Source organism: Thunnus thynnus, chromosome 6 (assembly GCF_963924715.1).
Source record: "Thunnus thynnus chromosome 6, fThuThy2.1, whole genome shotgun sequence".
NCBI classification, from domain to species: Eukaryota; Metazoa; Chordata; class Actinopteri; order Scombriformes; family Scombridae; genus Thunnus; species Thunnus thynnus.
In genome coordinates, this window is record NC_089522.1 from 26,705,718 (window position 1) to 26,723,113 (window position 17,396).

Genomic DNA, 17,396 nt, shown 5'->3' on the forward strand with positions numbered 1-17,396 from the left:
AACAGGAGGAGGAGGAGGAGGAGGAGGAGGTGGGAAGGGTAAGTCAAGGAGGCAAAGAAAGAAAGAAAGAAAGAAACCGAACCAGATAACAAACTTTCAACTATCATTTACCCCCCGGAGACTGGCTGAGACGGGAGCGTTAACTCCCTTTTTTTTGTATCTGAGATTTCTCCATCCACTCACAAGATGAGTACTGCTGACTGATAAGGAGGAAGCCAGCAAAGCACTTAACTGAGATAATTCTTTGAAACTCTGTCTACTGTATATGTGAGAAAATACTCCACCACTTGACATCTTTTTGATTGGCTTAACGGATAAAGCTCCTAACTACAACCACATGCACACACACACACACAATAACCACCCAGCTTCTTCAACTTTGAACTTACTAGAATATTGAAACATAGCCATCAGTATTGTAGAAGATAACCACTGCACATGTGAAAAGTTGAATATGGTGTAATCATGCTTTCTTATGAGACAAACTATGTGTGATATGGGAATAGAGGGGGAAGAATTTAAGTACTTGTGTAATTTGGGACATTGGGACATCAGATCAGATGACTCATCATTGTAATTTTGTGAATCAGATGTTTTCTCAAGACCACCAGACCTTTTACCCTCCTTACAGCTGCCTTTCCCCTCTCCTCTCCTCTCCTCTCCTCTCCTCTCCTCTCCTCCTCTCCTCTTTTTTACTGTATAAAGCAGACTTCCGTTTCATATTTTCTACAATCTTACCCCTCTCCCTTTGCCTCCTGGAGAAGCTCCATGCTGGTCATGTGTGAGGCATCCGCTGTGTAAGAACAGTGGCTCCACTTCAGTCTTTTTCTGCCTGCTTGTACTGTTAGTCAGGTCATAAGCAGGGACAGTGAGTGCTAGTGAGTGGGGAACACGCTGATAAACGGTACCGAGAAGTACACTGCCTTATTTAGAATCACATTTGGATGGCGGTTTGAGTCACAAGGCATCGGCAGCATAATCTCTCCCGAGGGAATTCGTTAGGGAGAATGAATCAGCATTTTAGTACAAACATTAGGTGTTGGTATTTATGCTTTGCAGACTTTACATAAGATAGGTATGACCATGAATGGTCAATTCCTGCTAGGAGTGAGGCATTTAGTCTCCAGTTGGAAGAGATGAATCAGCATTCAGAGCAGGGGCCATCACTTCCCGAATAAGTCTTAAAAACTGGTAAAATGATCGTTACATATTATTTCATTTTCATTTTTAAAAAAACTGCAATGAAATGATTATATGGAAAAAGCTGCAAGTTGCTCATAAATGCTTTATTGTGTCCATGAAACTCATTAAAGGTGACGTGTCATGCTCATTTCCTAATCTGACGCGTTAGATGGTTTGTTTCACAGAACCATCTGAGAAGTCGTCCATGGAAACTGTTTGGAAAAGAGCAGGCACTTTCAAAAAATATCTGGCAAATGATTGGATGAACCATCTGTGTATCGCTGTCTATTGCTGTATTACCTTGCAAGGCAGCTGGGTTTGCGTGATCTTGTAATCTCATGAGATATCCTCATAGGATGCTGATTGGTCATAACAAGCACATAACTTGAAACCTGACAAGATGGATTCTTGATATTGGGATGTTGTGAGCTCGCGCATCCAGCTGCCTTGCAAAGTGACTCATTTCCAGGTCTATATTTATATCTCGAGGCTGTACTAGTATGACTTTGGAAGATTAGCAAAATCTCCTTATTTACTTTTTACTGGCTCTTTATGCAGCTCCTCAGATCAGCCTCTGCTTGAAACAGGCAGTTTTAGCGCCTGTCTCTCCAGCTCTCTGCAGCAGTTCTGGAGACTACGTTAACAAACAACAGCTCTTTCTCTTTCTCTTGTTCTTTACTCAAAGTATAAACTTCTCAAATACATCTGTATATGTTGGAGCCCAAATCTGATCTGAAATATGCAAGTGGACAACGTGAACAACCTGTGGAACAACCTTAGCAACAAATGCTATCGAATGCATGGCCGTTTATTGGCGTGCATGGAAAATCTGATGTTATCATGAGGAGGAAGTGGAGGTAACTTTGCAGACGAAGTGTTCAGCACAGGCTGAAGCCCTGACTTTTGACCTTCAGGCAGCATTTTTACTTACGTTCACGTTCAAAGTTCCACAAGTTTTGGAACTTTGACCATGTTTAACATAGACATCCAACATCATATGTGTATCTGTATAAAAATAACAGAAAATCATAAAAAAACATGATATGTCAAAAATAGGAATGAACCTGAACCTGAATTTCTATATATATCCAAAAAGTTTAAATGAAGAGCCTCTAACTTACTGAATGTTTTATTGGTTGCATCTGACCCTAATAAGAAATATGTGATATAAACCTTCCGTCTCCTGTAGTAGTTTTATGGGAAGTTATCTACTAGCAAGATAATGTCTTCCTGTTGTTTTCCACCTGGGTGTTCCACTCCTGAAATTTGTTTTTAGTGAAATAAGAGGAAGCTTTGTTGTTAAAAATGTATATTTTGTCCTTTTCCCCACAGGGAAGACACTACTGTAGCTCCAGTGTGTAGGTGGTCCTTCACTGAGCCCTAAGCTATTTTATATTACATTACCAGTTATGCCTGTTACACGGTTTGTGGTCAGGAAAATGCATTTTGTCAATGCTATACCCATAATAACCATAATGCATTTAATATAATTATAGCAGCGTTACGCAAATGGTGGATTAAAGAAAAGTGGGTGAGACTGTCATGTTTTTCCAATGACAGCATTAATGCAGCATTCGTTATGGCCTCAGATAAAGTAGTCACACATAGAGATGTCAACATTTTTGCCCCGAACAACATGTGACGTTAAATAAGCTGTGAAATGAGTCTCTTTTCCCTTTGAAGAGCTGGCGATTCATCAGCAGGACCAAAACACAACATTCCTGAACACAAACGCAGGAAATCTAGGATTGTTTGACTGCAGTCCTGAGCTGTGGCAACATGGCAACCTCCTAATGATGCAGCATGTGTTCCCTGATAAAAGCATACCAAAGAGTGGCCAATCGATACGATTTCTACAATTCAGCGTTACACAGAGGTGAACAGGACCTCGCTCTGTGCTTGGGATGTGAGTTTGGATACCTATACTGAGCAAAATAAAAAAGCAAGATGGAGAAGCTATTTTTAGTCAAGAGCAGGCTGTTTGAATTATGGATGCCTTATAGCCAGGAGAGCAGTCGTACAAGCTGTAGCAGATTCAGAATTAACGACTGTCCCAAAAGCAAACGGCCTACTAAAAAGATTTTCCATGGAGATGTGCCAGAGCTCGATTCAGCAACAATAAAAATACCTGCCTGTTCACTCTATTGGCTATTGTTTTAAGAATTTCAACAATGAATTTATGTTCATATCAACTCCTCTTAACTTCATGTCTGTATGTATGTATGATATATGTATATGTGTGTGTGTGTGTGTGTCTGTGTATAAAAGGGCAGATGATGTTGTCTGGAACTGGAAAACTATATATATAAAAAAAGGTATGTTGACGAAGCAGAAAAGCGCTGATGTTCAACAAAAATATTAATGGGACGGGCAAAAATTAACCCAGAGAAATTCTACAAATATAACTTAAATTTGTGAAACATAAATTACTCAACTGAACCTTGCATTCTGTTATTTGTGCAGCATGACTGATAAATATAAGATATATGATAAATAGATATAAATATTGGACAAACACACAAACACAAGCACTAGTAATATTAGGAGAGGAGCAACCTTTTCACAATATATATCATACTGTTGAACAAATAAATTCTTTTTATTTAAACTAAAAGGTGGACTCAGAAAACAGGTGGAGATTTATTGGTATTTAACACATGGACCTGAAGGGTGAGTCAGATCACAAGTGGAGGTAAAAACCTGCAGTTGAACCATAATAACGCTGCTGACCTCGCACTCTTTCATTAGAGAGGACACTTCACTTCCCCTCTGTGCTGTTTGCTTGTGTGCATGCTTTGGTTTGTTTGGGATGTAACCCTATCTAGATAGAGGACACGCTATACGTGCCAAGTCTCCTCTGACTCCCTAATTCATCTGAACCCGCCACAAAAACTGATATTACCATGCCAATCAAATCCCAGGACCCCTCGTCCAACGCTTGTGCTGAGCAGGGGGGGAAGGACTTGTATAAGGGAAGGGTATGAGCTTTTACTAAACAGCTTCACCAGACCACCACTGTGTGACCTCGCTCTGACTTGTACATTAGTAACATGACAGAATACCCTCATGCATGTTGGTTCACACCAGCTGATACGACTAATGCACTGATCATAAACCCCTGATGGCTTCTATATAAGGCTGTGCGAGCGTGTGTGACACCTCGGTGGTCTGGACAGCATTAACATCAACATTGACTTATAAGGAGGAGCAAGACAGATTAAGGGGAGTCAGGGGGGTAGGTGTAACATTTTAACGGACATTGTGACTCACCATCCCAAACATTGTTTTTAATGTTTACAGAATGTGACACAGCTGAAGTAGGGTGCATTCTTTCGAGCGTAGTCTGGACCGGACGCACCACACAATACATCAGGAAGTAAAGTCAGATGACAGATAAAGCAAAAATAATTGCAGTTCTTAAAGTATGAGTCCCCAGAACACATCATGTTAAAGGTTTTGGATTCTGTTTTTACTACATGAATCAAAAAGGAAACAATCAAAGTACTGTATATAAGCATTTGGCATGCTGTGTTGAGTACTTTGTTGCTGCATGAGTGTATGGAAAAAAATCAAAGTGATAAATGTGGACTTCCACTATAAGAGGGAGGAGACAACTTGAACGTATTAAACAGAAAGATTGAGGAAACTCAAGTCTAATCTGTTATAATGTAGATGATACATGCAGGAAAAAATAACATGCTCTATTGTCCATCTGTCTTATTACAAACATGTGGCGGAGACATAGGGAGCCTTTGTTTCTGCCGTCATTGTTGTTCCATCAGTCTCATCCAGAAATGTCTCCATCAGTGCAGGAAAAACATGTCGCCATTCGGCTGATGAAATGTTGAAAGGCACCACCGCGGTGTTGTGTCTACTGGTGCCATCAACAATTCTTTACCGTGAGATTTCTCAAGTAAGTAAGTATGTGGGTGAACTTTATTTCTATAGCGCCAGAGTTTAAAGGTGCTTCACAATTGCACAGAAAAATACAATATCATAGAATATATAAGAGAAGAAGTTTCAAGGAGTGGTCAAACATAGAGAAGTCTTCAGTTGAATTCTGAGACAAATGTAAGCCAAATGTGAGCCAATGTATTTTGGCCAGGACTGCAGAGATATGTTCTCTATGTCTAGTGTTTGTACCAACTGTAGTCGGGCAACTGCTGCATTGCTCAGATAAGTAAATGAAGAATTAGAGTAGTCTGGGCGAGAGGAAACGAGGGTGTGGATAAGTGGTGTGGACAACTGTTTTTTTTGGAGTATTGGTTTAACTATTCCTGATTTGTAAATAGCACGATTGTCGTCAAGTCAGAATACAAAGGCCTTTTTATGAGCGTTGTGCCCTCTTCAATCTTTCATCTACAAACATGTATGCGCTTGATTCTGTTTTCTTTTATCCCGAGGCTATAAAAATAAAAAAAGAACATGTTTATGTTTACGTCTGTGAATATAAGAAGAAGCAGTAGCTATACTTATCTATTTTCACATTAAGTGCAGTTTGTTTTTGTCATGGGAAGCCGGGTGCGACTGTTTCCATATGTATTGTGTCAGACATGTTTTGCCAGCGGTGTGGGTGTGGGAAAGCAACAGCAGCAAATTGGAGGGAATGTGTGAATGGTTATATATGTGTGTGTGTGTGTGTGTGTGTGTTTGTGTGTGTGTGTGTGAGTATATTTGTGTGTGAAACAATACCCCGAGGCTCTCCAGTGATCACACTGATTCACTGCCCTCTCCCGCTGTACCCCCAGATACACACATTTTACAGCCGCATTCCTTCACTCCGAGGCCTGTCGGCGGCCCTGCAGCACGGCCGCCCCAATAGGAAAACACAGGAGGGGGGTCAGGGGGCACACCATTACTCTGAGAGACAAATAGGCCATCCAAATAAAACATGACACCCTGAACACGGGACCTGAACGTGAAACTGGACCACGGGTTGTGCACGCACGTCTTGTGCGACGCTATCTTCCAGTTCAAACATTCCTGTTCACTATAACGGGGGTTTGACCTGGTTTCGGGATCCTCCTGTGGTTTATTTCTCATTGTTTCATTATGCTAACCTGCAAATATCGCCTGCTGTGATCCAGTTTTATGTTTCACTGTTGATTCTGGTTTTTAAAAAGGATTTTCTCATAAGCCCACCTTGTAACATGTTTTGCAGTCGAGTGCTCGCATCTAGTCTTAGTTTGCCACTCTGCCTCAGTGACCTCTCATTAAATGATGTCAAGCATTTTATGCAGTCTCTTAAAAAGTTGCGTTTTTTAAGCAAACAAGTTCAGTGAGGTAGGACAGAGACTAAACACTGCATGAAGCGCATCGCTGGCAGTAAATGTTGACTGTTTCGGGATACTTGTGTATGTTATTGGGTGTAGGATGAGGCTGCAGGCGCTGGGAGCACAGTAGTTCCCCCCCCCCAGCAGCTTGTATGCTGCTGCTTTACTGCTCTGTTCCCTCAGACTGATTAGCAGATGTACATAAAAAAAACACAACTGCTCATTTTCAAGCGTTTTTGTGGCTGTTTTAACAAGGTAACTAAACAATGGACACTGTTTGGATCATCTTGCTCCCCACACACGTTGTCTCAATTTGTCTGGATTGACAGTAAAAGCTCACAAGAGGAAACCATAATGCAGGAGGGCGGGTGATCTTTGCCTTGTAAGGAGCCTCCGGGATGATTTCTCCATCTAAAACAATCATATGATTCACTCAGCCACTACGTTGCTAAGAGCTTGTATTGAAAACAATGGACGGTCCACTCAGCAACATTGGCCAGCTCAAGACTTCCACCTCTTCATGACAAATCTGTCATCCAGTATGCAATGTCTCAGACTGGCTGGAGCAATCAGCAGCACCTCACCACCCTTCCTCCTTGTATATGGGGAATGTAACAGGAGGGGAAAGAAAAGAGGATAGGGATTGTAAGTGTATTTAAGCGTGTGTGTGTGTTTGTGTGCGAGTTGAACAGAGACGCAAAGAGAAGGAACTCGTTGAAACAGGAAGCCCAGGCAGGCTTTTACATTGGAGGAATTTCCTGCCTTTAAGATGTGTATCACAGCGTTTCTACAGTTGAGGAGAGACGGAGAGAGAGAGAGAGAGGAAGGAGGAGGAGGAAGCGAAATGTTCACTGTGTGTTTGAAAGGCATTTCAGTACAGGTTTCTGGCTCAAGGTTTAGATGAAGAGCAGGTTTGAATCAAAGATTTATATGATTCAGAGCTGACCTCTCACAACAGTATAGCCCTCTGTTCACCAACCACATTTTCCATCATTACCCCCCAATTTCCTCACTCAACAAGTCTTTTTATCCACAACTAAATCACAAATCCAATACAGCCCAAAAAGGAGCTGGCAAACTGCTTAAAGGAACAAACAGAAGTGAAATCCTCCTGATTGTTGTGACTGGTGGCTTCTGTGTACAAACTACTGAGTCGCTTGTTGTGGTCTTTATTTACTGTCTGTTCCCGAGTGGTAAAATGGTGTTTATTTTGCGACTTAAAAGGCTAACAGTTGCCTAATGGCAGCCATCAGGGTGTCTTTCCACCCCGCCCCCATGCAGCCCATCAACGTCAGCTCACCGTTTGTGCCAGAAAGAGAAATGAGATGAGGACGGGGGTGTAGGCTGTGGACTCCGGGTATAAAGATCATTTGAAAGAGGAAGATAAAAATAGTGACTGCTTGCTGAAGGCGAAGGAGTTGTAAAAGTTAGATTTACACTTAAAGTAATCATTCAACATCTGGGCACCACCCAAAGGCCTCTCTTAGTGTCATTATCTTCACACAGTCATCAAAATATGAAGGTGTGAACTCTGTTCTCAAGCAGCTGCTTCTCCTTTCAGTGACACATTACAAATCATTATATGGCAATTACACAGATTTAATTAAATATGAAAGGAAACATCACTTGTCACCAGTCTGCCACTATTTAAAGGAATAGTTCCTCATTTTTTCTTGTTAGTTAGTTAGATAAGAAGACCTTATAACACCTATCATGTCAACTGTTAAAAATATGTAAAATAAAAAAAAGTTGAGAAGCAGTGTGAGCACACTAAGTTCACACCCTCATATCTTGATATAACTGTGTGAAGATGACGACACTAAGAGGCCTTGCGGTAACTCTATTAATAATTTGTCTCACTATATATCGGAAAACATATGCTCAGTTACCAGAGAGGAGGAATAGGAGTCGCTGAATGTGTGTGTTCATGGACTGTGTGTGTGTCTACGTGCATGTACATACAATATATACGCGCCTGGCCTTGCAGAAGTGCCAATCTGTCAGGTCTATATTTAAAATAGTCGGCCAGCTGTGTAGAGTCCTGTGAAATGTTCCATAAGTGTTTTGCTGCACTTCAGATCTGTTGCCATAGCGGCCAAGTGATGATGTCAAAGCTGAGGCACTGGAATAAAACCACACCCCCTTTTTTCAACGGAAATCACAGTTAGAGCAAGATGGAAAATATTGTTCAGTTAGCCAGACCCAATTACGCATCACCAAAAGCAGAATCAGGCTCTGGCTTCACACACAAAATATGCAAACGGTTGGAATACACTTTTATATGTGCTGGCTTGCAGGTTAAGTTGCTACTGGATGACACACACGCGCACACACACACACACACACAGAGGGGGCAAAACACTTGAAAGGAATATTTCTCTTGTCAAATCATGATCCTTTAAGGGATCAAATAGATAATTGTGTGTGTAGATAACGCAAGAGCTGTTCAGTTCAAGGCAGACAGTAAAGGAGAGAATGACTAACAGCTGATACCAGTATTATCTATTCCCAAAGTATGTGTTTGTCCCCTCTGACTGACCTCATACATGAGGTCATGGCTCTCTGTGTACATGACTATGACGGCCACCTATGGCTTCAGACCTTTGGAATATCCAGATACACAAATCAAATTGGCATGAGCTGACGCACTATTTTAAAATCATTGGTATGTTTGTGGCAGATGCACAAACATCTTCTCATGTTTATTGCGAAACAACAAATCACGATTCCGGTGGGAAAGTTTGGGCTCATTTTGACGGCTCCTAACCACGCCTGGGAGTCCGTTTCTCCTTCATCTTCATCTTTTAGACCTAAAAACAGAGCGAGAGAATGAGACCACTCCAGGATTAGGGCTGTGAACCATCAAGTGCCCCCAACAGCTGTGAACGGGCCCCCCTACCAGACACTCAGGATTACCCTCACCGGTCTGTATGGTCTACTCTTCGCCCCCCCCTGTGTCGGGGTGCTTCAGAGTAGTTATAAATATGAGCAGCACTTGACAGAGAGTTCATGTTGCTACTGCCACACAGCCAAATTTGGCCCCTGTGTTCAATCCCTGAGGCTTCGAGTGAATCAGCTAAACCAACAGTCACTAATTCCAGCCTGCCCGGATAGGTTTATTAAAGGTCTCATTGCAGTGAGTAGTTGCTTCTCGCAGCCTAACCACTTTCCTCGCTCTCGTGTGACTCAGAACCAGTGATACCAAATCTTCCCACAACCCCCCCAGACAGCATTAGAAAACATCATATGCCCAAATCAGATCCACACTGTAATTAAGATAGAAATACATATGGATCACACATTTAGTTGCAAGGGTGTGTGGTAAAGGTATAATTAGTGTGGGGTTGTGCAAGTTAGTTATTGCTTGTATGTTTGGGAAAGTTTATTTGACCAGTGGAGCAGTGGATGTGTTTATTTCTGGTTTTTGCAAAAAGAAAAATACAGAATTATAGAGATTGTTGGGAAATGTCAAAATTATGAACACAGGTTTGTGGTTATTGCCAAAGAAAGTTTGGCTTTAACAGAGAGAAAACAATGCTTTGTAATAGTTTGCATTGCTGGCTTATCTGTGCAAAACCTCAACAGATAAAGATCAATGAGATTATCATGTAATAGAGAGCAGACACATGCCACCAGCAGACCTTATATTAGCTGGACATTTGAAGTTTCATTGACCCTTCCACCACCTATCAGGTCGTCTTCTCTGACAGCAACTTCAACCTCAAAAGGTGAAGATAACTGTGAGATAAAAATCCAAAGGAGGGTTTTTGATCCTTTGTTCTTTTGGTTAATTAGTATCGTTGATAAGAGAGTCTCAGAGCTCAAAAGCGCAAAAGTGATCGCGTTTTTACCGCATTGGTAAACAAATACTGAGAGATAGGTTAGTGGATGAGAAGAGTCCTGTCCAAAGTTTTTCTTTTAGGGAATCACAGGCTCCTCCTCTTCCAAAACTTTTGTCACGGGTGTGGGAACTCCCTGCTCCATGTATCATGATTAGGTGAGCAGAGAAGGCGTGGGCCTGGAGAGAGGCAGAGAGAGGAGAGAGGACGCAGAGAGGAGCTGACGGAGCATTAATGAGATACTGGCCGGTTAGAGTTACAGGGATGCAGTTTTAGCCATATTCCACCACTGTCTTTACGCTTGCTCTGTGGACTTGAAAATCACGAACAATTGGGACGATTTCGCCATTTAAAAGAAACTTTGGTGGATTTATTTATTCGTAAAAAAAAAAATGGGCTTGGAACGATTTCGCGCAAAGACGCCGGGGACGGTATCCCTTCTCGCCCGCTCACTCCTTTGTATTCTCGGGCTATTACTCACTTTTTCCCAGCCTGTCTGCGAGGCGTTTAACTTGGACGTGGAGAACCCAGCTGTTTACAGCGGACCTACAGGGAGCTACTTCGGATATGCGGTTGACTTTTATTTGGCAGATTCTGCCAGGTGAGTTTCTTTAACAGATAAATAATCCAAATTTCCGAAATTCTCACAGTGAAAAGAAAGAGGGTTGTCTTCTCAGCAACAAGCTCCGGTGCAAAGTTTGAAACATTTGTTTATGATTTTATCTGGGCACTTCACAAAACCCAGTTGTACACAAATATGTTGCGCGCAGGGTGTACTTTCCATTGCACTTTATCGGGTTTTTTTTGCCAAACTTGAGAACACTTACAACTCCCCTGTTAAAGTTACACAGTAAGTTTCCAATAGGAGAAAGACACGCATTTCGTTTGTGGGATGTTGTTTTGGCTCAGACATTAAATCAAGGTTTTATGTCTATTCTGTGCTCTCTAGACACATGCTTTACGCACGGCGCGCACGCCCTCAGTGCACATACAAGTCACTGTAATTGAATTTGATCAGGGAATCGCATTTGTGCTCTAAATGACTGTTATGTATTAAACCGGGAATGGTGCCAATATAAGAGTAACGATTTCATCATAAAAAAATCATTGGAATCACCCACAAATCCTAATCTCATTGTCTTACATAATGACATTTAATTCTGACCTTTTAATCTGCTTTCTCCTTTAAATGCCAGAAAAAGCCTGTTAACTGCTTAGCCATCACATCATATTGCTCTGAAATGCTGCAGCTGATTGTGATGCTTCTTGGCTCAGTGGGGACGTGATCCCTGTGACACTCGGCATGCTACCACTATCTCAGCATTCTTCCAGATGAGCTTTTGGCATCAGTCATTTTGAGGGACTTAAACTCATGCATGACATACCTGTGGTTGAGTCTACCCCAGTAGTCTGTGGACAATATAATAATGTGGGCCATCCTGACTGTCCTAGGAGCATGGAGTCTTTGTATCAACTGGGGTGCATCGAAAAGCAAGGCATGGGTTAATTTAGTTGCTGACAGATCTGCATTTGAGTTGCTACCCATTCAGTACATTTTGGTGAGCCTAGTACCCAACCCTGTAATCGTAATAATCATTAACAAAAGGTTGTGCAGCCGCAGTCAAGGTTTCACTCAGACATAATCAGACTTCCTGGCTGAGTCTGTGTCTGCTGAGCACCAGCAGTGTCTCAGCCGAATGTTCAACCAGCCAGCATGCTGGGATTTGAGAAAGGGCTTTGTGCCGAGTGGGCCGCCAGCAGCAGCTCTAGTTTCCCTGTTTCTCCTCCCCACTTCCCTGGACGGCAGACAGTCAGACATGGGGAGATTTCCCCCCTCTTCCCCCGTCCCTCTCTTTAAAAGCCTACTGCTATTGGTCTTTATTTCTCTGCTTGCATGGGAAACAGGGGCTTCAGGAGAGCGGTATGATTTAGGACGTGAAGCTTGTATGCATGGACCCCTCGTTTCTCTTCAACATCCCCCTCCTTACTTCCTCCAATGCTGATGTCATTCTGCAGGGTTTTTTAATTCATCCATTCCCTAGACCTTCCCCCACTGTCTAGCCTCTCTCCCTATCATCCCTCCTTGTTTCATTGAGTATGAGACAGAATAAACGTCATCTTACTGATGACTTAATCTGAACCTTTCTCCAGTTGAGACACCATGCTTATGGAGGAGGAGACGAGACAATAGTTTGTATGTGCAGAGCAGGAATAATATTTAAGTGTAGCTTCTTACAACCTCACTGCCCTGTAATTTCCCTGTGGATATGTGTTCACAAGTCAAATGTCAAAGAAAACAAAGTATGAGAGAGCTGATTTAAGACCTCGCATTTATCTGCAGACCACATGTATATGCCACCAGTTTCTTAGAAGCCGACACATCAAAACATATGAGTGGAGTCGTGAAATGAGTTTCTCTTATCTCTTGTGTTTGCCATCACATCATCTTTGCCAACGCTTTGGAGACATGGGGAGCGGGGGAGTAGCTGGAATCTCGAGGTGAGGTCAGTCGAGGGTTGCACGGGGAGTTTCTTCTTGTCAGGACGACTTGTACAAAGCTCAGCTTGGAACTTATGAGTAAAATTATTGCTGCTTTTGAAGAACTTTGGCCAAATGGTGTTCATCAGTGCAAGGACTACAGCGGTGCATCGGTAGAAAATGATGGTAGATGTAGATGCAGAGACGAGGGAAGAAGATGCTGTCAGGCCTGCAAACAGACACAAAGGCTTACTTTCTCCCAGTTTGACGCAGAGTTAATATATGCGGGTCTGTCGTGCCCTTCAGCCTGGTGTAATAAAATTAGGTTTGGACACATGCAGGCGGCCCACCATGGAAGAACGCCTGAGGATAGTGTCTGTGAACTGTGTGTGACAGCTCTTGTAGATACACACAGGAAGGGCAAGAGGATATATGGTCCCCTGTTGCGAGTGTGTGTGTATGTTATTCCATGTTGAGTGAAGATTAACTCTTCAGTCTGGCTGCAGTGTGTGTGTATGTCATACCCCATGCATACATCATGGGAAGGACCTCTTAGGGATGAGTCTTTCCTCCAACACTTAATAATCAAACAGAAACTGACTCCTCGTTGACTTTTTCTGGTGCCAGGCGGAGATAAGGGAGTGGATCATACAGAGATAGAAAGAGTCAAAGGTCAGGGGCTGTAAATAATAACAGACCTAGCCTGGAGTGTATGAAAGCAGCTTCTGGTGCATGTCCACAAGTGAAGTCAGTGACTGTTTGTAAAAAAAAAAAAGTATCTCAAGTTGGACTTGAGTGTCAGTGTTCGATGACGGAAGACCCTCTGATGGAGACAGTAATGTGTTCCAGTCCATGCATGAGCTTCAGTGATGTGTCGGTGATGTGCATTAGCTCACAGATGGTTTGGCCATGACGAACATATGCAGAGGTCAGCCGGTCCATGTAGGTCACTCTCCTGGAGTTTACCTCAAACAGGGTTAGAGTTGAACTAATATTGACATTGGACTGCAGTTCTCTTGTGGCCACTAAAGCAGCAATGTTTTCTCTGCGTCTACGCCGACGTCCCTCTCCATATATGATCACTCTCATTTCTGTTAATGTTTTCACTGGTGTCCCTTTCTATGGACCTGTTGCTAAATCAAACCAGTGTTTGATTTGCAGGAGCACAGCTTGTATATTTGGGCTGCCAAACTTTTCTTCATCCAGGTTCTCTTCATCATGTGCAGACAATGGGGCTCTTTGTCTGACAGCAGAAATTGTTTACTGTTTTCCATTGGAGGAAGTCTCAGTATGACTCATTTCTTTCTTAAATTATTGGCCTTCAGAATAGCTGCTTTAATTTTCTGTTGTCAAACTTTGTATACACCTACAACAATCAGGCCAGTAGGTTGGGAACATCATTGTCTGTTGGGATATACTTAGCCTGGCTACACAGCAGTCTGTCTCAAACATAAACTGCCTGTCTAGGTTTTACTGGTCTGTTGGTAAAAGGGGATTCATATAATGAGCCTGTGTGTGTGTTTCACTGGAAAAAGATGTCGTTCTCAGGCACAATGCCTGATTTCAGGCATGGAGCAGTTTTAAATTCATATAATACTTAATTCAATACACTGTACATATTTCCTCCGGGACAATTTTTCAGGCTCACAAATCTTTTCTTGCTTTAATTCCTGTGATATGTTCAGGGGGCCCATGGACCTATCACGTCTGCTGTGTAAGGTTAGGAATGCCCCCGCGACGTCATGTCTACTCTAGAGTTGAGTTGGCCATTGGTCAGGGTCATCCTGACTCATACTTTACTAGATTTAATCTCTGACTGCCAGTAGGCTTGGTTTGTTTTAACCCTCAGGTCACGAAATGACTCACATCTATGGTAACTTGATAAAGACTATCCTTTATATAGCAATAAGCACATGACGCCATCTTATGACAATCTACTAGATGAAATTCAAATTAACCTCAGTTCTCATATTTGAGATGGAAATGAGACGTAATCTTCAGCCATTACTCTGTATGGATCTCTCTGTGTGTGTATGCATGTGTGGGTGCGGCTGGGTTGGGGGTGTACAGACAAAGTGTTTCAACAGCTGCTTCACCCCCCATCCCCACGTTTAATACAACAGCCTCTCTATCCTGAGGTGAGAGGACTGGACCCCCTGGCGTAGGCATTGTGGAGAGGTGTGAAACACCGGCAGTTAAACTCTCTGCAGGGGGATTTTAGGGCAGTTGGGCTATGAAGGTGGTAAGAGGTGGGGTGTATTTGGGGGGGTGGGGTTGGGCAACAGTTTGCTATCAGAGAATGCATAGATTAGACCACAAGTCATTTTGATGTTTTTTTAAGTGGCAGGATGTTTCGAAATTCTCACTTACCATAACTCAGTGAGTTGACATGGTCTGTGGTTTTGACAAAACAGCTGGTGGTTTTAACACATTAAGTGTAAAAACCCCCATAACGATGGTAGAATATGGTTTCAGAATGACTGCTGCTTGCTGAGAGGTCAGAAGTTAAAAACAATGATCGCTAAATCAGCTTGGTGTCGACTTGCTGATTCAGTTACCAGACTAGTAACTCCTACCTATCTGCAAAGTAAAATCATAAACTGTAATTTTAAGTTGCCTTAGGATGTCCACACAATTTTTTGCGTGACAATAAACAACATTGTTTGGCTACTTTGGCTAGCAGCACTTGTAATTTGTAGGCCACCTGTTGCCCCTCACTATTATCCTTTTGAGAATAGTGAGGAAATGGTTTTGTGGTGATGGTGAGATCAGATCCTTGACAGACCGGACTGTTTATCTGATCAACATTGGTTGGTGCGGGTTCAGATCTTAGTGGCTCTTTTTCAAGTTTATCCTGGGATGTGGAAATGTCTATAAATTGCTATAAAAGACATGACTTTCTCCAGGCTTGTAGAGCAAGATACAAATCCTTTATCTGTGACTTACGGTACCATCTGACCGTTAACAAAAAAATGTGGCTTCAGCAAAGCACAGTAGACTCTCTGTACTCAGCACACACACCATCCCAGCAGGCACTGCTACTCTCATCATCTGCAAGCTCCTGGACAGCAGCGCTGAGAACACGTGTGTATGTTATGTGTGTGTGTGTGTGTGTGTGTGTGTGTGAATGAATAGACGATCGTCCATATGGCAGCCGTAAGGATTCAAACAGCTACTGTCTGGCCTTGGCTAGGACGTGAGACTATTTGTATGGCTCCATGTGGTCTAGAATAAGTCATCACACACTACTTGTGCTTCTCCTTTTTTTGTCATTCAGCTGATCTCACTCTTAAGTGCCTATGCACGTTTTGAAAAGTAAATATTGCTGTGGTATGACATCATACAATTACATATTTCATTTGCTGATCATGAACTGTCCACCTCCATATTTCTGTTCCTATCGATCCAGATGTAATTTAATGTTGGTGAGGTGATTCTTCAGAATTGGGGGGGGGGGTTGTTTTTTTGTATTTTGACATGCTCCATTTGTCCACTGCAGGAATGAGAGCAGTGAAGGTCAAGAGTTGCCACCAGCTCAAATCAGGTCACTGCTTGAGTTCCTTTACTGATATGGAACCACTCCAGTGCTTAAGGATGTGTTGATAGCTCAGTGTAAACTCCACGGGTCACTGTACATGTTTTTCTGAGGTGTTGCTGAGGCTTGTGAAGACCAGCTCCTTTTTCTCTCTCCACCCGATCCCCGGGCGTCTTTGCCATAGTGTTCGTTGAGACGTGTTTATGACAGCAGATGGTGACTGCATCTGGCACTGGCAGGCTTAACAAATGCGACTGTGATTCCCCCCCCCCCCCCTTCTTTCTAGCTTAAAGCGGTTATAATAGTGTTGAAGTGACATCAGCTTTGCAGCTGGCTAGAAGACAATTAAATGTGGAATCGGGGAAAAATGTTTGGGTTGAAAAGGAGGGAGCAATGGAGGAATTTACCCTCTGACAACCTCCTTCTGTAACCTCACCATAAACTGCATTAGCCATGGCTACGCATGATAGTGTCACATCAGCAAGTTCCAGCACTCTGCATCGCCCCTAATTTTTCAACCCCACATAAAATAGTGGTTACAGTCTGGCAATTATGGTATGGTGAGATATTTTTGTAGAATGTCCTCTGATTGCTTGGGCTTCAAATGAGACAAACCCCTGTCCTTGGTTAAAGTGAAGCTGTTGTTTATGCATTCCTCACATGCAACCCGACTCCCTTACAGTAGTTTAATTAACGCTTAATTGTCAGCCGGGAGGTGGAGGTCATTAGTGGCTGCTGTATGGCAGCTAGTGGGGTTGGCTATGCTAGACATGGTGAAGGTGCTAATTCTTTTCATCCACCTACTCCACCACAAGGAAATATCTCAGCTCTCACTATTATGAAATGGGTTTGCTATTTGTCCAATGCAACTTGAAGCTGACAAATGAGCAAGTGAATATTGGTTTAATTCTCCAGTAGCCAAAACACTTCAGTGAGCATCACTAAAGACTGGTCACGGCTTTTTAAATGCATGCTGAGCTACATTTGTCAGCATGTTGTGATCCCCACCAAACCTGTGATGGTGCTGCTTTCAATCCCACAATGAACAGTGTTTTTTCTTTAGACTCACCTCAGTCACTGTGGCTCAAA

The 17,396-nt window shown here is 42.6% G+C and overlaps 1 protein-coding gene across 1 annotated transcript in view; it reads left to right on the top strand.

Annotated features, from left to right (window-relative positions):
- Positions 1 to 10,447: 10,447 nt before the first annotated feature.
- The window catches only part of itga5 (integrin, alpha 5 (fibronectin receptor, alpha polypeptide)), a 33,744-nt gene continuing 26,795 nt past the window's right edge, over positions 10,448 to 17,396 (top strand). Inside the window, exon 1 of the mRNA XM_067593087.1 lies at positions 10,448 to 10,895. Within this exon, the coding sequence (XP_067449188.1) occupies positions 10,687 to 10,895 (209 nt within the window). The 5' untranslated portion in view covers positions 10,448 to 10,686. The remainder of the gene's footprint in view (positions 10,896 to 17,396) is intronic.